The sequence below is a fragment of the Aethalodelphis obliquidens genome, unplaced genomic scaffold, assembly GCF_003676395.1.
Source record: "Aethalodelphis obliquidens isolate GAN/ISIS:26980383/991018 unplaced genomic scaffold, ASM367639v1 scaffold6, whole genome shotgun sequence".
NCBI lineage: Eukaryota > Metazoa > Chordata > Mammalia > Artiodactyla > Delphinidae > Aethalodelphis > Aethalodelphis obliquidens.
In genome coordinates, this window is record NW_020837950.1 from 25,023,208 (window position 1) to 25,044,139 (window position 20,932).

A 20,932-nucleotide genomic window follows, 5' to 3' on the forward strand; every position below is an offset into this window, starting at 1 on the left:
TAGCCCCTGCTCACCGCAACTAGAGAAAGCCCATGTGCACCAACAAAGACCCAACGCAGTCAAAATTTAAAATAAAATAAAAACAGTGGTAAATAGAAAATTTATGAAAATGTTAAACATTTTATTTTAGCTTAAAACCCATACATTCATTCGTCAATCTGTTAATGTAGGACCAACCCATTTCCTTGAATATGGGCCCTTTGGAGTTCCATTACTTAGTAAAATGTCTAGTTCTAAAGGTGGGATCTAAACCTCAAACACTTGCAAAGTACACAGGTGTTGTTTTCTGGAATTTAAGAGAGTTCAGTCTTTTGGAATTCTGGAATTCCAGACACTTTTCACTCTTCTGTAGTTATCTCACACATTTGATAGTTTTTGTGTGTGTGATTTATCTTTTTCAAGCTTTTCTGGAGCATACAACTTAGGATACATACGTACAACTCTCTTTTCTGTTCTAAAAGTTGATCATCATGTCACATATGATTATGTTGTCCCAACTGGCAGGGACAAAAGTGTAGTTATACTACAGTATGTTTGTAGAGTAAGGGTGGTTTTCCCAAGGATTCATTCATTAGGTGGAGGTTAGTTAAGAGTGTAGTGTAGAGTTCTACTGTATTGAATACTTACCAAGTGCCAGGCAGTTGGTGCAGTTAGGTGTTTTATATACATTGTTTTATTTAATTTAAACAATAGCTACCATATTCTCATTTTTCAAATGGAGTATTAGAGAAGTTGAACTTGTTCAAGGTTGAACACCAGTAAGAAAGCAGGGACTTGATCAAGGTTTGTCTTGCAACAAGGATGTGTTCTTAACTACTGTATGTGTTGTTATTCCTCTCCATCCTCATTCTTCATCTCTCCATATAGTTATGTGTAAGTATTTGTGAAGCAGTAAGTCTAATTACTCAGAATGAACAGTGCCTGTCATTTATACTAAATACTCTTTGAAGCAGATACCAAGAATTTCTTTGGGTCATACTGAGACAAATTTTGGATCCTCTAAGAACATAGTTTTGATTTACATGCATATTTAATCATGCCAGGATAAAGCCTATACTTCGAAAGGTAACCAAAACCCTAACAGTATTGGAAAAGCACCGTGTAACTAGGATTTTCAGAACAGATTAATTCAGAGTTTATAGTAGGGCTGGTTCAAGACGTATGGCTGCTGATTTCATTTATATTTATCTTGGAGGTTGTTGTAGATCAATAAACAAAGTTGCCTCTTATTTTTTTTATTTTTTTTTTTTTTGCGATACATGGGCCTCTCACTGTTGTGGCCTCTCCTGTCGCGGAGCACAGGCTCCAGACACGCAGGCTCAGCAGCCATGGCTTACGGGCCCAGCCGCTCCGCGGCATGTGGGATCTTCCCGGACCGGGGCACGAACCCGTGTCCCCTGCATCGGCAGGCAGACTCTGAACCACTGCGCCACCAGGGAAGCCCGCCTCATTCTTTTTAATGGCTGCATAGTTTAATTCTTCTGATGGACACTCAAATTTACAGTTTTTGTTATTAAAATCAGTTGCTGCCCTAGGTACTCCCTTACAATCTTGTACACACATTTTTTCACACATGTGTACAGGTGAGTATATCTGTGAAATGAGTTTCTTAAAAATGAAACTGGTTGGATCAAAGGGTGTGTTTGAATTTATTAGCTGTGGCCAGATTTCCCTTCACAGAGATTTTATCTACTCAGACCAGTAAGGGATGAGAAAATGAGCGTCAGTTTCCATGCTCTTGCCAACACTTCGTCGTGGAACTTTTTTTTTTATCTTAGTATTGTAAGTGAAAAATAGAATCTCATTATGGTTTTAATTTGCATTTCTTTTGTATGAAATTGAGCATCTTTACATGTATTTATGGGCCATTTGTATTTTTTTTTGGAATCTGAGATGCTTTTTTCATCTTTCCAGGAGTATTGCTACCTGGTTGACAGGTGCTATTTCAAAATGTATGCTTTAAACAACAAGGTCCTACTGTATAACACAGAGAACTATATTCAGTGTTCTATGATAAACCATAATGGAAAAGAATATATATTTAAAAAGTATGTATATGTATAACTGAATCACCTTGCTGTACAGCAGAAACTAACACAACATTGTAAATTAACTATACTTCAATTTAAAAAATCATGAGTGGAAAAAATAAAAATAAAATGCATGCCAATCACAGAGAAGGAAAATTTTAAAAATATACAGTATTACAGGATTGATGAAATTTGGTAACTTTCTATTCTTTGTCCTATGGTTGTTCTATGGTTGGTCGGCCTTTTTCTTACTGATTTGTATGAACTTTTAGCAGTTTGGCATTCTGGATATGAGCTGCAGTTTTTGCCTAGTTTGCCATTTGTTTCCTTGCCTTGTTTATGACATTTCATGCCTTGCAGAAACACGAATTTTATACAAGCGTTTAACCACTTTTTAATGTGGATTTTACATCACACCCTGGCCAAGGTTGTTTTAAATAAGCCTCCATGTATTCTGTACTCTAGTATGTTTTTGTCTTAAACATCTTTGATCAGTCTGGAATTGGGGGGGTGGCGCTGAGGCAGGGAGTCTTTTATTATTGCCCCCCCCCCCCCCCCCCCCCACCACTGTTACTGAGGATTGCTTACCCATACAGTCAGGTTTTTTTCTTCATTCCTGCACGCGGGCTTTCTCTGGTTGCGGCGAGTTGGGGCTACTCTTTGTTGTGGCGCGTGGGCTTCTCATTGTGGTGGCTTGTTGTGGAGCTGGGCTCTAGGGCATGTGGGCTTCAGTAGTTGTGTTGCACGGGCTTAGTTGCTCCACGGCATGTGGGATCCTCCCGGACCGGGGCTTGAACCCATGTCCCCTCATTGGCAGGCAGACTCTCAACCACTGCGCCACCAGGGAAGCCCTAGTCAGTTTTTCATCACTCATAACTTGAGCATTACTTGTTGACATTCATTAAAGTTATAAATAATACATAGTTTATTATTAAAAACTTTTTAGGGCTTCCTTGGTGGCACAGTGGTTGAGAGTCTGCCTGCAGATGCAGGGGACATGGGTTCATACCCTGGTCCGGGAGGATCCCACATGCCGCGGAGCGGCTGGGCCCGTGAGCTATGGCCACTAAGCCTGCGCGTCGGGAGCCTGTGCTCCGCAACGGGAGAGGCCAAGACAGTGAGCGGCCCGCGTACCGCAAAAAAAAAAAAATTTTTTTTTAATTTCTGGTGTTCATTTTGCAAAGCATTTGTCACCTTTTTGTGGATCTTTTTTCCCTTTATGACTTTTCTTTGAATCTGACTACTTGAGATGTTTCAAAAATTATAAATATATGTAAAGAAAACTATAAACAAATAACACGTTAGCAGTACATAATGTTTTAAAGTGCTTTGTTTATACCAGAATTTGTGACATTGGTTGGGATCAGAGTTTGCGGTTGGCTTGTACCATGCCGTCTGCCTGTGCGCATTGACTGCAAAAAATACTTAAGCTAAATTGATAGTACTTAGCACACCGGGTTTTTTTGCTTTGTTTTATTATATAGACAGTCCTGTTTGGAAATAGGGACTGTTTCTGACTTGCTCCAAGGATGTTTTTGCCACCTTAACCATCTACTTTGCTTAATCTGCCTCTTTTTTTTTTTTAAGTTTTATTTTAATAGCGCCAAAGACTTTTTTTTTTTTTGGCCATGCCACACGGCTTGCGGTATCTTAGTTCCCAACCGGGGATTGAACCTGGCCCCCCTGCATTGGAAGCTTGGAGTCCTAACCACTGGACCGCCAGGGAATACCCTGCCTCTTGTTTAACTTGATTAATTTAGACTAGTGCTTTCCACAAGTTAGCAAGCATCAGAATCATAGGAAAGCTTGTTAGAACACAGATTGCTATGCCTCACCTTCAGAATTTTTGATTAAGTAGGTCTGAGGTGAGGCCAGTTCTGTATTTCTAACCAGTTCCCAGGTGATGCTGATGACTTTTTAAGCTAGTCTTTGTCCTAAGACAGTTAAAAAAACACTGGAGAATAGGGTATCCAGTAAAATGTAGAGTTCAGCCGTCCTGTGCAATTTTTGTTTACTAGTCCATTACTGAAACTTCAGAATAATGTAATTACAATTTATTATTGTGACCCCCTATTTTTATGGCTCACCCCTTAGTCTGGGTTAAGTATTTTATCACTACTATGAAAGGTAGTAAAACTTGACCTAACTAAAAGAAAATGGTTAGGGTTTTAATAGGACCACCAGTACCTACCTGGTTCTCCCTTTTTTGTGCTCTGTTTCAGGTTACTTTGTTTTTTTTAGCAAAGGGTTTCATACATCTAGCAGTACAGCAAATCACCAGGTATCTTTTTCATTTATTTATCTGGGACTTTTAGGAGAGTGTGTTAGTGTAGGAGGGGCCTGGGATTGGGAATCAGTACACTGATACCTAGTCTTAGTAAGCTGTTTAACTGGTTTTGAGACCCTGGAAAAGTTAACTGCTAGTACTCAGTTTTCTTCACTGGGAAAGCAGCAAATTTGATTGTATCTTTGAGAGATTTTCCAACTTCACAAATGTCTTTTTTCCTGAAGCTCTCTGTTGTACAAACAGCAAGCTTCCCATATTAGCTGGTGATGCAGGAGATAATTAACTGTAACATGTCATAGAATTGGATCACTGGGTGATGATCTAATCAATATTGAACTATTAGGAGTCTGTAGAATCTGGAAGTCAGAGGGTTCAGGTTTAGTTGACCATTTAACTTGGTAATAGGTAATACAATTTGTTAATAAAAGAAGGCAAATAATAGTTCCATTAATTTAATATATAAACTGCCATTTGTAACCTTTCCCCTCTTCTCAGAAAAATATGAAAGAATGAGCATTTGGGTTAGCTCTCCTTTTGGATGCCTCCATAGTGTTTTGGTGGTCTGAAGTTTGAGGAATATGAGAAAAGATCAAAATAAAAGGGTGTTTTGTTTTTTTTTAAGGACTTTTCAAGTGAAAGTTTGATACTTTAGTGGCTTTTTAATCACAATTTTAATATGTGAAATTAGAATGCATTTTACAGTCTATGTGGGTCTTCTAAGCAGGTAGAAGTTAGGTGGTTGTCAGTGCTTGAACTTGATCTAGCTGTACAAGTTGTCACTTCAAATAAGTAATATGTATTGCCGTAACTACATATGTTGAGTTCATTTGTTAATTAAAGTATCTTCAAAATAATACACTAAGATTCCATGTTGAAATGAGTTGGCTTGCAAACTGAGCAGTAGAGTGTAAATTTGATAGTATTTAAGCAGATATTTGCTGTTCAAAGAGTGACCAGTTCGGGTTTTTTGCCTTGCAAAGCAACAGACAAGAGCTTTGTTGAATCTCAGGAAATTATCCACAAGTAGATGAAACTGTATTAATGTTTTGCTACTGAGATAATGTGCAAAAGGACTGCCCAGCTCATGTCAGTAATAACATCTGAAGGCAGGAGAAAGCACCACATGTCCTCAAAGAGATAAAAGATATTTCAGAGCATCTAGAGGATAGTGTAGCTGATTCATGCACCATAGTGCACTGTGGTTAAGGCATTGAGTCATAGTTTAATTGGCTCTGTTTTTGCTTCATGGTCTTAATATAAAATAATCTTGCAGGTAATGCTGTGTCGATGCCAGGAATGTGGTAGCTTCCTTTTTAAAATAGGACCAAAGAAGAAGGAAACATAACATATAAAGAGTAAAGATGGATTTCTTTGCCAAAAGTCTTAATTTACAATTAAGTTCAGGTAAAATAAAGAGAGGGCTTCCTGTGGGTTGTATACTGTCATTTTGCTGAACTTGGTGCTCCAGCAGATGGCCTTAGCTAAAAATACCAAGTTGGTCCGTGAAAGATTAGATTAGACTAATTTGTCAAAAATAGAGCCAGGGGGCTTCCCTGGTGGCGCAGTGGTTGGGAGTCCTCCTGCCGATGCAGGGGACATGGTTTCGCGCCCCGGTCCGGGAGGATCCCACATGCCGCGGAGTGCCTGGGCCCGTGGGCCATGGCCGCTGGGCCTGTGCGTCCGGAGCCTGTGCTCTGCAACGGGAGAGACCACACAGTGAGAGGCCCGCGTACCGCAAAACAAAACAAAACAAAACAAAACAAAAAATAGAGCCAGAATAGTGAAGTCATAAATAATGACATCAGATTTTTATACTGCTTTTAATTCTGTAAATAAAACCATGGATTTGTATTTTAACTGAATGACCTGTGACTTCAGCATTTGCAATTTGTCCAGGTGCCAAATGTAGGATAGCGTTTCGTGTTAGTGACAGTAGCAGCCAGAATGGAATGGACAGGAGATGGCTGACCCATACAGCCATTCTGCAAACCACCCTTCTTCTGAGTGCCTGTATTACACATTAGCTGTCTTCTCTTGAGCCATCCCTAAGCCTAGTTTTCCTCTTTGCTTCATTGATACAGCTAATGCCATTTGCCTTTTCTCTTCCATATGTATTTATCAGTATTTCCATAGTGCTAATGCTGCTACTCATTCCATGAATATATTCCTTTTTATGATTCTTTACCATCATTTTATTGAATTGGATGGGGCTGGGGAAAGAAAGATGGTAGACTTGTGCTCTCTTAGTCCTTTTGAACCAGGAGTCTGTTAGCTTAAGTGAGGAATTATTAGGATTTTAAAGAAATACAACATTTTAGTGCTGTAATGTGATAAAGCAACTTAAAATGGTTTCTTAGTTTTATTTGCAGGTTGAATATTTGTTTAAAATTTTATTTTGTTTTTAAGAAATTTTTTAAGTGACTAATTTTGCTTTGGCATTTGTGTGAAACCATGTGTTTGTTATATTCCATCATCAGATTTACCTTGTTTTCTCAATGTATTGCAGTATTACAGGCTCACTTGACAGGATTTGATAATGTATAACTTTGATATATTCACTGAAAAGTTTTTCTGGAAGCTTAATTTTGCAATTGATTATGAAACAATAGCACACTTGGTTTGAATAAGAGTTTAATTTTGACTTATCTGATGTCTTTGCATTTCATATTTATGTCATGAAGGTTAGTTTTAAAATGCCCTAAATGAACCTTAACTAACATGTTCTTTGTCAATATAGGTATATGACTGATGGGATGTTACTTCGTGAAGCTATGAATGATCCTCTCTTGGAGCGTTATGGTGTAATAATTCTTGATGAGGCTCATGAAAGGACATTGGCTACAGATATTCTCATGGGTGTTCTGAAGGAGGTTGTTAGACAGAGATCAGATTTAAAGGTGAATTAATTTATTTGTTCTTAAAAAACACCTATATATGTATGTATATATAAAAAACAGGGAGCACATGATGCTCACTCTAATCGACTACAAAAAATAATCACCTGTAAAAGAAGCAACCAATAGGAGTACCTATAGTGGTTTATCCTTTCTTTCTAATTTACCTTGCTGTGTCTTTTAGACTTTAAGTATGTATTTTTGGTAATGCCTTTTTAAGCCAAATTTTTTTGGTAATGTATTTTTAGTAATGTATTTTTTAGTAATGTATTTTTAGTAATATATTTTAGTAATGTATTTTTAAGCCAAATCTTTTCAGTTTCTAACCCACCCAGTTTTTTGTTTTTTGTTTTGTTTTGTTTTAAATGATCTAATGGTGTTTTTAAGCCTTCTGTTCACCCTGACTTTATTAAGTACAGGGAACGCCTTCATTAAGGATCAAATCCTTGTCCTTGTCCCAACACAAACATGCTCATTATAACTCGTAATGCTGGAGAGTGGAATATCTACACCCAGAATAAACCACTCCTTAGAAATGCCTTCCCTTAACCTAGGGTCTTGTGTTTGTTTGTTTGTTTTTCTGTCCATTACACCCCTTAGACCCTGGCCAGTGTTACTGTGTTGATAAGGGCTTAAAACTGACTGAATATGCTGACGTTTTTGTCTCCCAAAGTTTATGAAGTTCCCCTTTTGCATTGTGTCTGTGTGTACCATTCATTGGAACTTAGTATCGTGTGTTAGTGTATGTGTTACAGAGGGTTTGTATACTAGGCAGAAAGATTCTTGGTCTTAAGAAAAATTGATATTGAGTATGATTTGGCTTATAAATATTAAATTTATGCTTCTAAAGAATATATTTGAATAACTATATGAGTACTGTCATTATTGATTAAACCTTATGAGCTACTGAAATTTTTAGTTAGGAACTCAAAGTAGAAATTAAGAACTCTGTAGTGGAATGTTTAAGGGGGGAGCCTTCTATTTAAGTACGTTTTTTAATGGGTCATATAACGTCATAATTTAAATAAAAGGAGGGTGACTACACGGTCATGCAACCCTGCACCTGAACAACCTTTTTTCACTGTGGCTTTTACAGCAGTATAGAAAGCTTCTGTTTTAGAAAATGTTCTGAAGAACATATGCTTAATAAAGATGGTTTGGAAGAATAGAGAAATATTTTGTTTTGTTTTGTTTTTGCGCTTTCTTCCTGTTTTCCCCTATGTGCAAGGTTGTCATGTTTTGTTTTAATAACATAGCTGCAATCATACTACATATTTATGTTGTCTTTTACCAATCCCTTTTACATATCATGTAATTATATAAACTTTGGTTTTTAAGGTGTTGCTTCATGAACATGTATTCTAGTTTATTTATTGGATGCCAGGTTTATTCCTACTTTTTAAAAATGTAAATAGCTTACTATAGCACAGCTTTTCTGTATTTGAATTTTTTAATCACAGTTTATTTAGGCATATTGACATATTTGGAGCAGTAAACATTACTCTTCTGTTTTTTACTTTAAAACCACATAAAGATCTTTGAAGACAGCTTCACTTAATTTACTGTTTTCTTTTCAGGTTATAGTTATGAGCGCTACTCTAGATGCAGGAAAATTCCAGATTTACTTTGATAACTGTCCTCTCTTAACTATTCCTGGGCGTACACATCCTGTTGAGATCTTTTATACTCCCGAACCAGAGAGAGATTATCTTGAAGCAGCAATTCGAACCGTGATCCAGATTCATATGTGTGAAGAAGAGGAAGGAGATCTTCTACTTTTCTTAACTGGTCAAGAGGTATTGTCATTATTTGCTTCATTATTTATAGTTTCTATTAGGCAACAACTTTAAGAACTTGGCATATATTAACCATATATTTCTTATCCCAGTATTTAAAGTTTTTCTTCAACCTGATTGTATATATATATGAAATATTTAACTCCTTTTATCTGTGTACTCTAGGAATACCCTTTTATACTATTAGTCTTTGTGTTCTAGTTAATTACCCTAAGAATATTAAATGCTTTTAGAATTTCAAGATTTAGCAATTGTAGTCTCAACTTTGGAGAGACCTGGGTGGTGAGTAGTGTTGTGTTAATTTGCAGTTTTGCTGAGGTATGAATTTGAATCACAGGTGATGTGAAATCTGGTTATTATAGTCAGTAATTTAGTTTGTAAGTGAACTCAGGTAATTCAGGTGCCCATCTACCATCAAAACAAATGTGTGTGTTTTGTTTTTGTCTTCTTGCATGTGTTTACTGAGGATTGGAAGGAATCACTGAAATTCCTTAGTTAGAATTTACATCAATTTTAAGATAGGAATTTTATTCTCAGATGCAGCATTTTCTAAACTCATATCCAACAGGATGTTTACAGGTGTGCTGAAAAATTCTTGATGGCTAAATAAGCTCAATGAAAGCTATCTGGATAAAATAGTTTTAGAAAGCCTTTTCTAGAGGTTTTCTTAAAGCTTGTCATTTGCTGTAGTAGGCTTTGTGAATTTTCTAGAACTTGCTTCTCAAACTAATATATGTGCTGATCACTTAGAAAGCTTGAAGATTCTGATTCAATAGGTCAGGTAGGGCCTGAGATTCTATTCCTAGCAAGGTTCTAGAGGAGTGCTTTTCCATTACAACTTTCTTCATAGGTGGAAATGTTCTGTATCTGTGCTGTTCATTCACCTCCACTAGAATGTGAACTCTCTTATTTGCGTTCAGTCTGCAGGGATGCTTGATATATAATATTTGATCAAATGCTGTTGCATTAAGAGCTATAAATGTTGAGTGACTTTTTTACCCTTGCATTTTTTCAGTATTGTCCATATGATTTATTATTTCTGTCCCATTGACCATAGTTTCTTTTCTGTAGAGCAGGGTTTTTCCACCATAGCACTATTTATGTTGTAGGCTGATTAATTCTTTGCTGTGGGTACCCCATGCATTGTAGGATGTTTCTTAGTGTCTCTGGCCTTTACGGATTAGATGCAGTTACACTCCCCCAGTCTGTAGACGTTGCCAAATGTCCCCTGGGGGTGCAAAATCATTCACAGTAGAGAATCATATTTGTTCTTTTGGGAAAAAAGGTGGGTTGCAAATTCAGTTTTACAGATAGATCTCTGTATGTATTAGTCTCCCTTTGTATGCATTTTGAATGGAAGAATTTATATATATATTTTGTAAGCAAGAGTACCAAATGCTTTTTAGATGCATGTAAAGTGTTTATCCTATAATGCAATGTTGAGGCTGTTGTATTCATGTTGTTCTTTTGTGTATGGTCTCTATAGTTTCTCACTTCCTCCAAAGTGCATAGCACGTTTTTTTAACGGCTATTCAAAATAGTCATTATGTTCAGATAGACAAGCATATTAGAATTCTATCAGAAATATCAGATGGCCTTATGGAGACGACCTGAGATGCTTTTCTATGAGTTAAATTTCTGTGGTTGATATTTTGGCAGCTACCCCACAGCTGGGGAAAGGAAGGGAATAAGCCCCAAGGTTTTCAAATGTGTGTATCTTTCAGTAAAGTATTACTGTAATTAAACTAGGTTTACATGTGTCCTGTTGCATTTTTAAGTTTCCTTTAGAAGACTAATAAAGTCTTGAAGAATGTAAAGACCTTTAAGGATAAGGTAGCAATACTACTATTCCTCATGTCTGTGAACCTGTTATTTTTACTTGGTCAGTTAAATGGTAGATTCTGGGAATTCAGTACTCCTGTCTCCATAAATTTGAATAGCATCCATAAAATTTAGCTATCTTGACATTTAAAAATGATGACCATGTTACCATTTTGACCACGTAAACAGTTGTGTTTTCTGTAGTCCCTTGAGTTAATTTGGGAGGGGAGAGACCAGTTTTTAATTGGTGAAAGGTTGGAAAACATGTGAATTCTAGAATGTGTATTATTTTTTTGTTAATCCATTAAATCAAGTGTTCCTAGAAGAACTCCTTAGAGGAGCTGTGCTACTGAATTAGATAAGAATGATTATAATTGAAATATCAATTGTAGATGCTTAAAGATGTTGAAACCTTCATTCTTTAAGCAGTATATTCTTTTATCTTTAATTTCACTGAATCTTTTCCACATGCAGGAGTTGAGATTCTTTAAATTAGTAGGGTCTGAATTAATTTACTAACATACATATTGATGCTTTTGGAGCTGAAAGTCTTTCCTGAATTCAGAAACTCTTAAACTTTTGTCTCAGTTCTCAATTCATGACTAAGCAGAAGGTTGCATTGTGCTGATGAATGTTAATAAGCTTTGTGGTCTTCAGAACTGACAGTGTTGACTCTGGAAGTTTGGTTAAATTTAGGGAAAATTTTGTTGCTGAGTTTAAAAGCATAGTGTTTAGAACTTTGTATAAAAACATAAATGGTGTGGCATTTTTTTCCCCTCTGCTCTTTAGAGTAGTCTTTATATCCCGTGCAATAGTGGTTTTGTTTTAGCTCCATACATGCTTAGCAAATACTTCTAGTACTTCCAAGTACAATAATCTTGTTAAAATTTCTGGAGTCTGCAAATGCATGATTTGGGGCACTTTTAATTTTCTATATAAAATCTGGGATTTGGTGGCTTCTGACCATTTATTTTCCAGTCGAATATATTATAGAATTAACAAAATTGAAAATACTGGTGTCAGTTTTCCTATAGGATATGTAATATATAAAATCTAGTTTTGGATTTATATTCAGGTTTTTTTTGCGGGGGTGGGGAAGAGGTCTAATTTTGTATTTGTATACCAGCAGGGGGCATTCTAATCTAGGTACAGCATTTGAAAGCAGTTTTTTTGGTAAAAATATTTGTTTCATTTGTTATATTTTTTTCAGTGAATAGCAAACTTTCATTTTCGTTTGGAAACTTTAGATCTCAAAGGAAACTATTACATCAAATACTTAGTAGTAATTTTCTGTGTCACAATTTTCAAGACTTTATCTGTTATTCGAGAAAACTGGTATGTTTGAAATTGATGGAAAAAACCTTTTTTTTTGTTGTTCTTAAGTATCCAAAATCTTTGTATTCTTTAACATGGAAACAGAGTTGCACTTTGATTTACAATCATTTCAAGGAAAATTATTCTAGCTTGATTATAATATACAATAAATTAACCTGATAAATGTTTAAAAATCATTCTGTCTTTTGAATAAAAGATAATAATTTGTCAATAAGGGTAACTTCTGGTAGAGATTATTGGACAGACTGCCAAATCATTTAGCATACTTCTGAGTTTAACTAAATCAAAGCTTCTGTAAAATTTAAAATTGGCTCCCTTCCCATTTTCAAGTCCCTTTGCCATCCCCTAGAGCCTCCCATCCACCTGTCGCTCATACACTCTCAGTATTCATTGTGTGTCCTCTCTTTAAAACTGGGTTTGAATGCAAATGTATTGGAATCGTTTTCTGTAGTAGGGAAATTTTTGAAGAGGCTCTAAGATATTTGGGTTAACCTAGTTCTTAAATATCTATGTTGATACTGTAGAGGTGTGTGTTCTCATTAAGCACAATGAAGCAAATCTTCCATATAATTGCATTAGTGATACGTGACATTAAAGCCTAATTGGCTTGTTTAAAATATCTAGCACATCAATTTCTTTTAGATTGTGAAAATTGAAAAGGTTATGAGTGCAGTTAAATATTCCTGGGTGAGAAATTTCAATTTTAGTACAGTTTGTTGAGAATTAATTAGGATATCGAGTCTAAGAAAAAGGGTGTGGAATGCCAATAAGGCAATTTTGTGTTTATTTGACTACAGAAGTCAGTTTCTTGGATTATTTTTGGAAATCCCAGTGAAATTTGCTAAATTAATTTTGATTACTAAAATGAAAATAAGGTGCATAGAACTAGGATTATGATAAATACTTAAAATGTTTCAGTGTGTATTCATTTTATTTTCAAACTCAAACTTTTGTAGGAAATTGATGAAGCCTGTAAGAGAATAAAGCGTGAGGTTGATGATTTGGGCCCTGAAGTTGGTGACATTAAAATCATTCCACTGTACTCTACACTCCCACCTCAGCAGCAGCAACGCATTTTTGAGCCTCCGCCTCCAAAAAAGCAGAACGGAGCAATTGGAAGAAAGGTAGCATTGAAATGTTCTCTATAAACATTGCATTAATGCCGAAAGATTTGTCTGTGAGATATCAAATTAATTATAAAGGAGTTGAATTAATTATAAAGGAGTAAGTTATGGGTGATTGTCATCTGAATTGTGTGCTACAGCGTTACCTGTATTTCCAAAGTAAATAGAAAGAAATGTATTTGAGTAGAGTTTTGCATATCTTTTGACCTTAGAGTAAGAGCAGATACTGCTTCCCTCTCTCCCCAGAAGTTCCTCCTTAGCAAATGGAAGGTTGATTGGGGTGAGGAAGACAGCCAGATGTCTTCCTCCCCATTAAATCACTTGGCAAAAACTAAGTACTTTTTTCTTCAGTGCCTTGGCTTCTGCCTAGAATTTTTGTCAAGACCTAACCAAATGTCATGTCTGTAGGTATGAAATGGTGACTGCACAGATCTCTAATAACAGCAACACTAATCACACTGCGTAAATATTTGGATTTCTTGTGGGCAGGAACTGTGGATCCTTTTGGTGTGGATATCTGCCTGGCACAGGAAGGGAGCCAGGGGAATTCCAGCCTTGTTTCTGGGTGCTTTGTGTGTGTGGGGGGCGTGTATAGGAAGGAGATCTGAGTTTGATACAGGTAGCTATATGCCTTTATTTTTTAAGAGATGGAGATTCTCTTAGATCCTTTGAAAATAAGATTGCATTGTTTGAAAAGGTTGGAAAGCCACTAGAGTCAATTTGGCTTCTAAAAAGCCCAGCCACTTATTAGGCTATATAATAAGCTGCATGTGAATTTTGGTACGATTCTTGATCTGGTTTTAAAGTTTGCATATTTTAAACTGGGTATAGTTGATTACCTTCATCACCTTGGGGAGATGATTGTCGGGGATTAAGCTTATTGTATACAGGGTACTAACATATCTAGAACAGTTTAGGCCCTCGTGGCAACTGTTACACATTTCTTGAGTTTATTCATGTAGAAAAGTCTTAGGAAATATTACTCACTTATGACTTGCTTGTCAGTCAGATTTGGAATTTATTGCTTTCTTATGTCTGTATTCTAGCTTAACAGATTCACAATTTTTTTTGCTGTATTTTTTCGATCTTTTTTCCCAACATTTTTGATGATTGTTGGAAAATTACAAATTATAAAGATATTTAAATGTATCATGGTTAATTATCTCTTTACATGGCTGTGTAAAAGTTAAATGAACCAGATACATTTTTCAAATGGAAAGAACTTACTGAAAAGTTAGGCACCCCCAGCGTAGTGGTATATAAATTAACAGGAGGTTGATAAGGAAAAATATTAGGTTTTGAGTTTTTCATAGATCAACAAGAGTAGTGAATATGACTTTTAAAAAAATAATCTGATCATAGCTTCATTATGTTCAACATTGCAATTATTTAAAAAAAAATAGTCTGATCATAGCTTCATTACGTTCAATTATTGCAATTATTTTTGTCAGTGCTGTCTCTAGAATATGTTTTAAAATATTTTCTGTTTATGTGCATTCAGAACTTCGGGGGACAGTTTTAAGTGATAACTTTAGTATATAATTTTGAAGTTGATTTGTTGACTGAAAAGTACTCATTCTCTGTGGAGTTTTTAACTTCACTCTTTGTCGATGGATGTATATAAAAATAGCTGTTTCGTAAACATTTTCCGTAGTAAAGAGGAGTTAGAGTTAGTACATCCTCCAGGCAGGTGATTTAATTTTCTCTTGAAATCATGTACACTTTGTGTTATCTGCATTCGTTTTAATTTTAAAATGGTGTTTTTATTTATCTTTGAGTAAAATTGGCTTACAGCAAGATTTGCCATGTTTGTCTTTTCATGTAGTTCTCTTCATTCCATTTTGAGTTACTTTGAGAACTGTTGGGCCCACACATTAAAACTTACTTCATATCTGAGCTCTTTGCTCTGTTAATACTAGTATATTGGAAATTTAGGTTCAGTCTGGTGTCAGTCCAGTACATGGTACATTTTGTAGACTCTACAGCCAAAGCCCATGGAATAGAATGAGTTGTTTGGTTTTTAAAACTATTGCTTTTCATGTTCTTGTAAATCCTAGGATATTTAGGAGAATTTTGTCTTTCTGAAAAGAGTGATTCAGCAGCAGTTGGATATATGTGTGATGGCCACAGATGTTGAGGGGAGGCCATTGGAGTTCCCAGGGCTTGGACTCACCTTGGGATCCCATCTCAGGCTTTTAATTCAGAATCAAAACTAAGGGCCACAGTGCTATTTCATCATCCACTAATGATCTTTCATTCAGCTAAAGCTATAGGATCTCTTGTTGGGAAATCATGTTATCTCCTGGCGTGAGTCAGCTTCATCTTAGAGGTTGAGAAGAGGGCTGTCATGGCCTCCCTGGATGATCCCAGGGGAGGGAGGACTTCCTTTGGCAATTGGTGCATTATTCTTTATGAGGAAAGACACATTGGACCCCAGCATGTTTAAGGGAAAGTGAACAATTTTTATAGAAGTTTATAGAGGAGGATTCACCCAGTAAATCATGTATTTTGAAGCTGGTCAGGGAAGGTAGGAGTGCCAGCTGAAAACCTGAGACTGTTGAAATGCACTAAGGCCAAGCAGTGACTGGCAGGCGAGATGAGCAAGTGACCATCAGACCCAGGGCTTGGCAGGTTCAGTTAGAATAGAAGAAAGGATTGGTGGGATTGTGGGAAAAGAAGAAGGGTAAGAATTAAGATGCACACAGGTTACATGAGGGAATGTGGGTGGATACCAGAACAGTAAGAACTGGTATTCAGTTGCTATTTTCCTGTTCTCTTTTTTAAATGCTACAACTTTGGTAATATCCTATTTATATTATAAAACAAAGAACTAGAGGCCAAGGCTTGATTCTTTTGTCATGAATTCATTAATTAAACATAACTGCCAGTTACTAGAATGGGACCTTCATTCAAGAGTGCTGTCACTGACTGATACAATTCATTTAAAATTACAGGGAGGGATAAATTGGGCATTGGGATTGACATATACACACTATTATATATAAAATAGATAACTAGTAAGGACCTACTGTATAGCACAGGGAGCTCAATACTCTGTAATGACCTATATGGGAAAAGAATCTAAAAAAGAGTGGATATATGTATATATGTAAACTGTACAGCAGAAAGTAACTCAGTGTTGTAAATCAACCATACTCCAATTTAAAAAAAAACAAAGAGTGTGACAAAGCACAAAAATAAGTAAGTAGATAAATAAATAAAATTACATAGGAACATTTAGGGGTTTACAGTCTGCTTCCAGTGTGAAACAAAATACTATTTGATTCATGTTTTTGTTAAATTACTTTATATTCGAGCACGTTTTGTAAGGTAGTACCTTATTACCTTACTCATTGTATTAATTTATGCAAAATAGGGTTCCTAATAGGATTGTGGTAAAACTAATAACAAAACAGCTTTTTAGTACTCAAGTTTTTAAATGTAGGCTATATTAAATGTAATCTTTTATGGGCACTGGGTACTTAACCAGTATTCCTTTTACAAATAGTTACTGAGTTCTTTTTATGTGGACTTGCAACATAGCACCAATGGTAAACTTTCAAGTTTTTAATCAGGAAAGGTTGACGGCTTCCCTGGTGGCGCAGTGGTTAAGAATCCGCCTGCCAATGCAGGGGACACAGGTTCGAGCCCTGTTCCGGGAAGATCCCACATGCTGCAGAGCAACTAAGCCCGTGCGCCACAATTACTGAGTCTGCGCTCTAGAGCCCCAGAGCCACAACTACTGAGCCTGCGCTCTAGAGCCCCAGAGCCACAACTACTGAAGCCCGCATGCCTAGAGCCCATGCTCCGCAACAAAAGAAGCCACCACAATGAGAAGCCTGCGCAATGCAATGAGAGTAGCCCCCATTTGCTGCAACTAGAGAAAGCCCACGTGCAGCAATGAAGACCCAACACAGCCAAAAATAAATAAATAAATAAATTGTTTTAAAAGAAAGGTTGAGAACGCAATTCATAAATTTATGTGAGGGTGGAGACTGTTACCTGTTTTGATCATGCTTGACATTTGTTCAAATATTTGACTTTAAGCTAAAGCTACAGTAGTTTTGTACATGCATGAAAGTTTACTCATCAGTAAGTCACTCGTATGCATTTTTTGACTAAGACTTATAGCTGCTGTTTTATGTAGATTTGGTGTTATTAAAATCCAGCAACTATTTTTGTTTTTATTTAGTTTTCATTAATTTTGTCCATACAAATAGCTGATTTTTCTGTAGCTTATCTTAGAGTTTACTAATTAACAGTGTATGCTCAGAGCATACATTGCTCAATATAAAAGAGAAATGGCCCTTATGGTGATCGCTCTATAGCTTTAAAGAGAGGCTTAATAATACACTATCTGAAGATAACTTACTGTGGTGCTGCTGGGACATTTACAAACAAGCTAATGTCCTCACTGAATTGGAGACCCCCACCGAGTTCCCTAGGGACTAAAAATCCAAATTTGTTTAACCTAACTGCATTACCGTGTCCAAATAGAATTCAAGTAGAGCAACTCAAGTACTTTGAAATGGAATTACTGAAATAAATCAACGTGGATTCCATTAGAAGGCATATTATTGAGGAGGAAAGGGATAAATCTAGCTGAGAGTTTATTCTTAACACATATAATATAAAAAGATTAGAATTGGCATCGCCAGACTTTTTGTCATAATGTTTATTCTATATATGGGGTTATTTACCTGAAATAATTCCTTTGCAAGTGAGGTTTGAACACTCTTTAAGACACTTTGAACACTTATTTGCAAGCTACAGTCTAGAAAGCTTATAACGTATATATTCCTGTCAGTAATATGTAAGTCCCTTGACAAATTCAGTATCACTGTGTTATGACCACTTCCTAATTAGATCATGTGCCACTTAACACATTTAGAACATACTTAGGGCTTGCCTCACTCACCCCACTGCTAAGGTTCCAAGACAGCTAGATAACTTTTATCATCTCATTTATTTCTCTATTCTTTTGTAATCTGTGGGTGTGTATGTTTTATTTAGCCTTAGTTAGTATTGTTTATCCAGCTCTAGTGGTAGAGTCAGTAGAAATACCTCCCTCAGAGTTGTGCAATTTGTTATATGATTGTTCCCCTTTTTTGTCCCAAAACCCACCTCTCATAGGGTAGGTAGGTCCTACTCAAAAAAAAGTTTTTATCACCTTAAAGCTTTTTAACCAATTTACTTTTTTAATCTTTGGAAAAAGTCTAAAGACCATGCTTCTCTAGGTGTTTTTATGCTTGTATTTCAGAGTGTGACTTTGGGATGGCAGTTGACTTTATCATCAGTAATGACACGGAGCTTGTCAAAGTTGGTGTAATCACCTGATTCTTAAACACTTGTGAAATCACACATCCACACCACTTTATAAGGTGTTGTATGATTTGTCACACACACACCCAGAGAAGACACATGAACACCAAGTGAAATTATTTGGTGGACAAAAATTGTTTTTAAATAACTCAAAGGGTTAATCACATCAATACATTTTTATTACATTGAGTATATTTTGTTCTATTAGAAATAAGTGAAATTTTTTTCCCCCAAAATATGTTTTAAACATCTATCTAGAAGTACAACATCTATCCATAATGGCAACCATTTTCACCCCAGAATAACAGAAAATTACAAGACCTCTTATGTAATCACAGGCATGTAGTTTGTGATTCTGTATAGTTTCAAGGGCTTTCCACATTATCTAAGTTTATATCTTAAAACTCTGTCTCAGCTAGACTAGTATACAAGAGTTATAAAAGGAAATTAAACCTTGGGGGTGTTAAAACCTCTCCACTCTTACTTAGCTATTTAGGTTTGATTCCTGGCTTTGCCACCTACCCCTGCTCCTTCCACTACAACACACTGACTTTGTAGAAGAATATTAAATAAACTCTGGTTGTATTTATTTAAGTTCACCTGTTAACCTTGTTTATGCTTGCTTCAGCTCTAATTATTGAATGTGCGTGTCTTCAAAATGTTCTGGAAAATATATTTCATTAGCATCAAACCACTTATGGTTTATTGTCCATTTGCTAGTTAGTAGTCTTTTCAACTGACCAATGCACAAAGGGAGCGTTTTTGTCTTAGACATGCAAGTGATTCTAAAATATTACCCTGTTAGTGATGTTCTAGTAATCTTTTTTTAATATATAAAAATTTATTTATTTATTTTTGGCTGCGTTGGGTCTTCGTTGCTGTGCGCGGGCTTTCTCTGGTTGCGGCGAGCGGGCGCTACTCTTAGTTATGGTGCTTGGGCCTCTCATTGCGGTGGCTTCTCTTGTTGAAGAGCACGGGCTCTAGGCACATGGGCTTCAGTAGTTTTGGCTCGCAGGCTCTAGAGTGCAGGCTCAGTAGCTGTGGCACACAGGCTTAGTTGCTCCGCGGCATTCTAGTAATCTTTTAAACCTCCAAGATTTCCTGGCAGTGTGAGTCCTTTCTTACATGTGCCTATGGGCATTCTTGTCCACATGCTCTCTCGTTTAAGCCGAACCTTCTATTTCTAGTGCTCTTCCCTTCCCTCTTGTGGGTAGATCCCACCTTACCTTCAACAACTCTCCTAAACGCCATTTTCTCAGTAAGTTTTCATTGTCTTCACTTTGGAAATAAACACTTTAAAAATCTTAGAGCGCTTTTTTTTTTTTTTTTTTTGCTGTACGCGGGCCTCTCACTGTTGTGGCCTCTCCCGTTGCGGAGCGCAGGCTCAGTGGACATGGCTCACGGACCTAGCCTAGCGGCATGTGGGATCTTCCCGGACCAGGGCACGAACCCGTGTCCCTGCATTGGCAGGCAGACTCTCAACCACTGCACCACCAGGGAAACCTTACAGCCCATTTTAGATGTCATTACACTTCCTCTCCACCTCTAATGTTTCTTTACAAACTGTAAAAGCTTTAAGAGCAGACTCTGATCTATCTTCTGTGTCAACTGCTTGCATATACACGTATCTCCTACTTAATGGCAGCAATCTGTTCCCAAAATGAGATGTTTTGGGGAAAATAATAATGAGGATCCCATTTTCCCATTGTTTAAAAAGAAAAATTATGTAACATGTCATTCTCAAGCCCCTAATCTTCTAAAACCTGTTTAAAATACAGTAAAACACCCACATGAAAAAGCAAGCTATCATGTTAGTATGTAAATGCTTTAAACATTATTCCCTGTCAATAAAAAGTTAAAATGATTAACAGTTTCCTTGTATGCAGTGACACCCCCTTTGAGACTATACACTTTACAAAACATCCACGTTCTGTTCTGATGATCTGCAAATTCTTGGATTCTAACTTGAGGTTTTCATCCCTATGTGCCATTTTGTTTAAAATACTGAGTTGAGTTTTGGTGATATAAAGTTTTCCTTTGTCAATGTTGCCTGAAAATATTGAAAGATATACATGTTGTGTGGAGTTTGGATATTAACAAAGGAGTGTTCTCTCAGGGAGACATTCTGTGAGGTAAGCTTATATTGATTTATTGATAATTTTCTTTTGATGTTCTTCTGCTATTTGAATAATCAAAACATGATGTGATTGAGTAATAACCTGAAGATTTTTTGTTGAAAAAGGAAGGTACTATGATGAGCTTAATGAAACTTTGAATTCTTTTTTTTTTTTTTTTTTTTTTTTTTTTTTTTTTTTGCGGTATG

The 20,932-nt window shown here is 36.4% G+C and overlaps 1 protein-coding gene across 1 annotated transcript in view; it reads left to right on the plus strand.

Moving 5' to 3' along the window:
- Window positions 1-20,932, plus strand: part of DHX15 (DEAH-box helicase 15) — a 52,461-nt gene that overhangs the window by 17,780 nt on the left and 13,749 nt on the right. Inside the window, exons 4-6 of the mRNA XM_027103236.1 lie at window positions 7,055-7,214; window positions 8,789-9,007; window positions 13,120-13,287. Of these exons, the coding sequence (XP_026959037.1) occupies window positions 7,055-7,214; window positions 8,789-9,007; window positions 13,120-13,287 (547 nt within the window). The remainder of the gene's footprint in view (window positions 1-7,054; window positions 7,215-8,788; window positions 9,008-13,119; window positions 13,288-20,932) is intronic.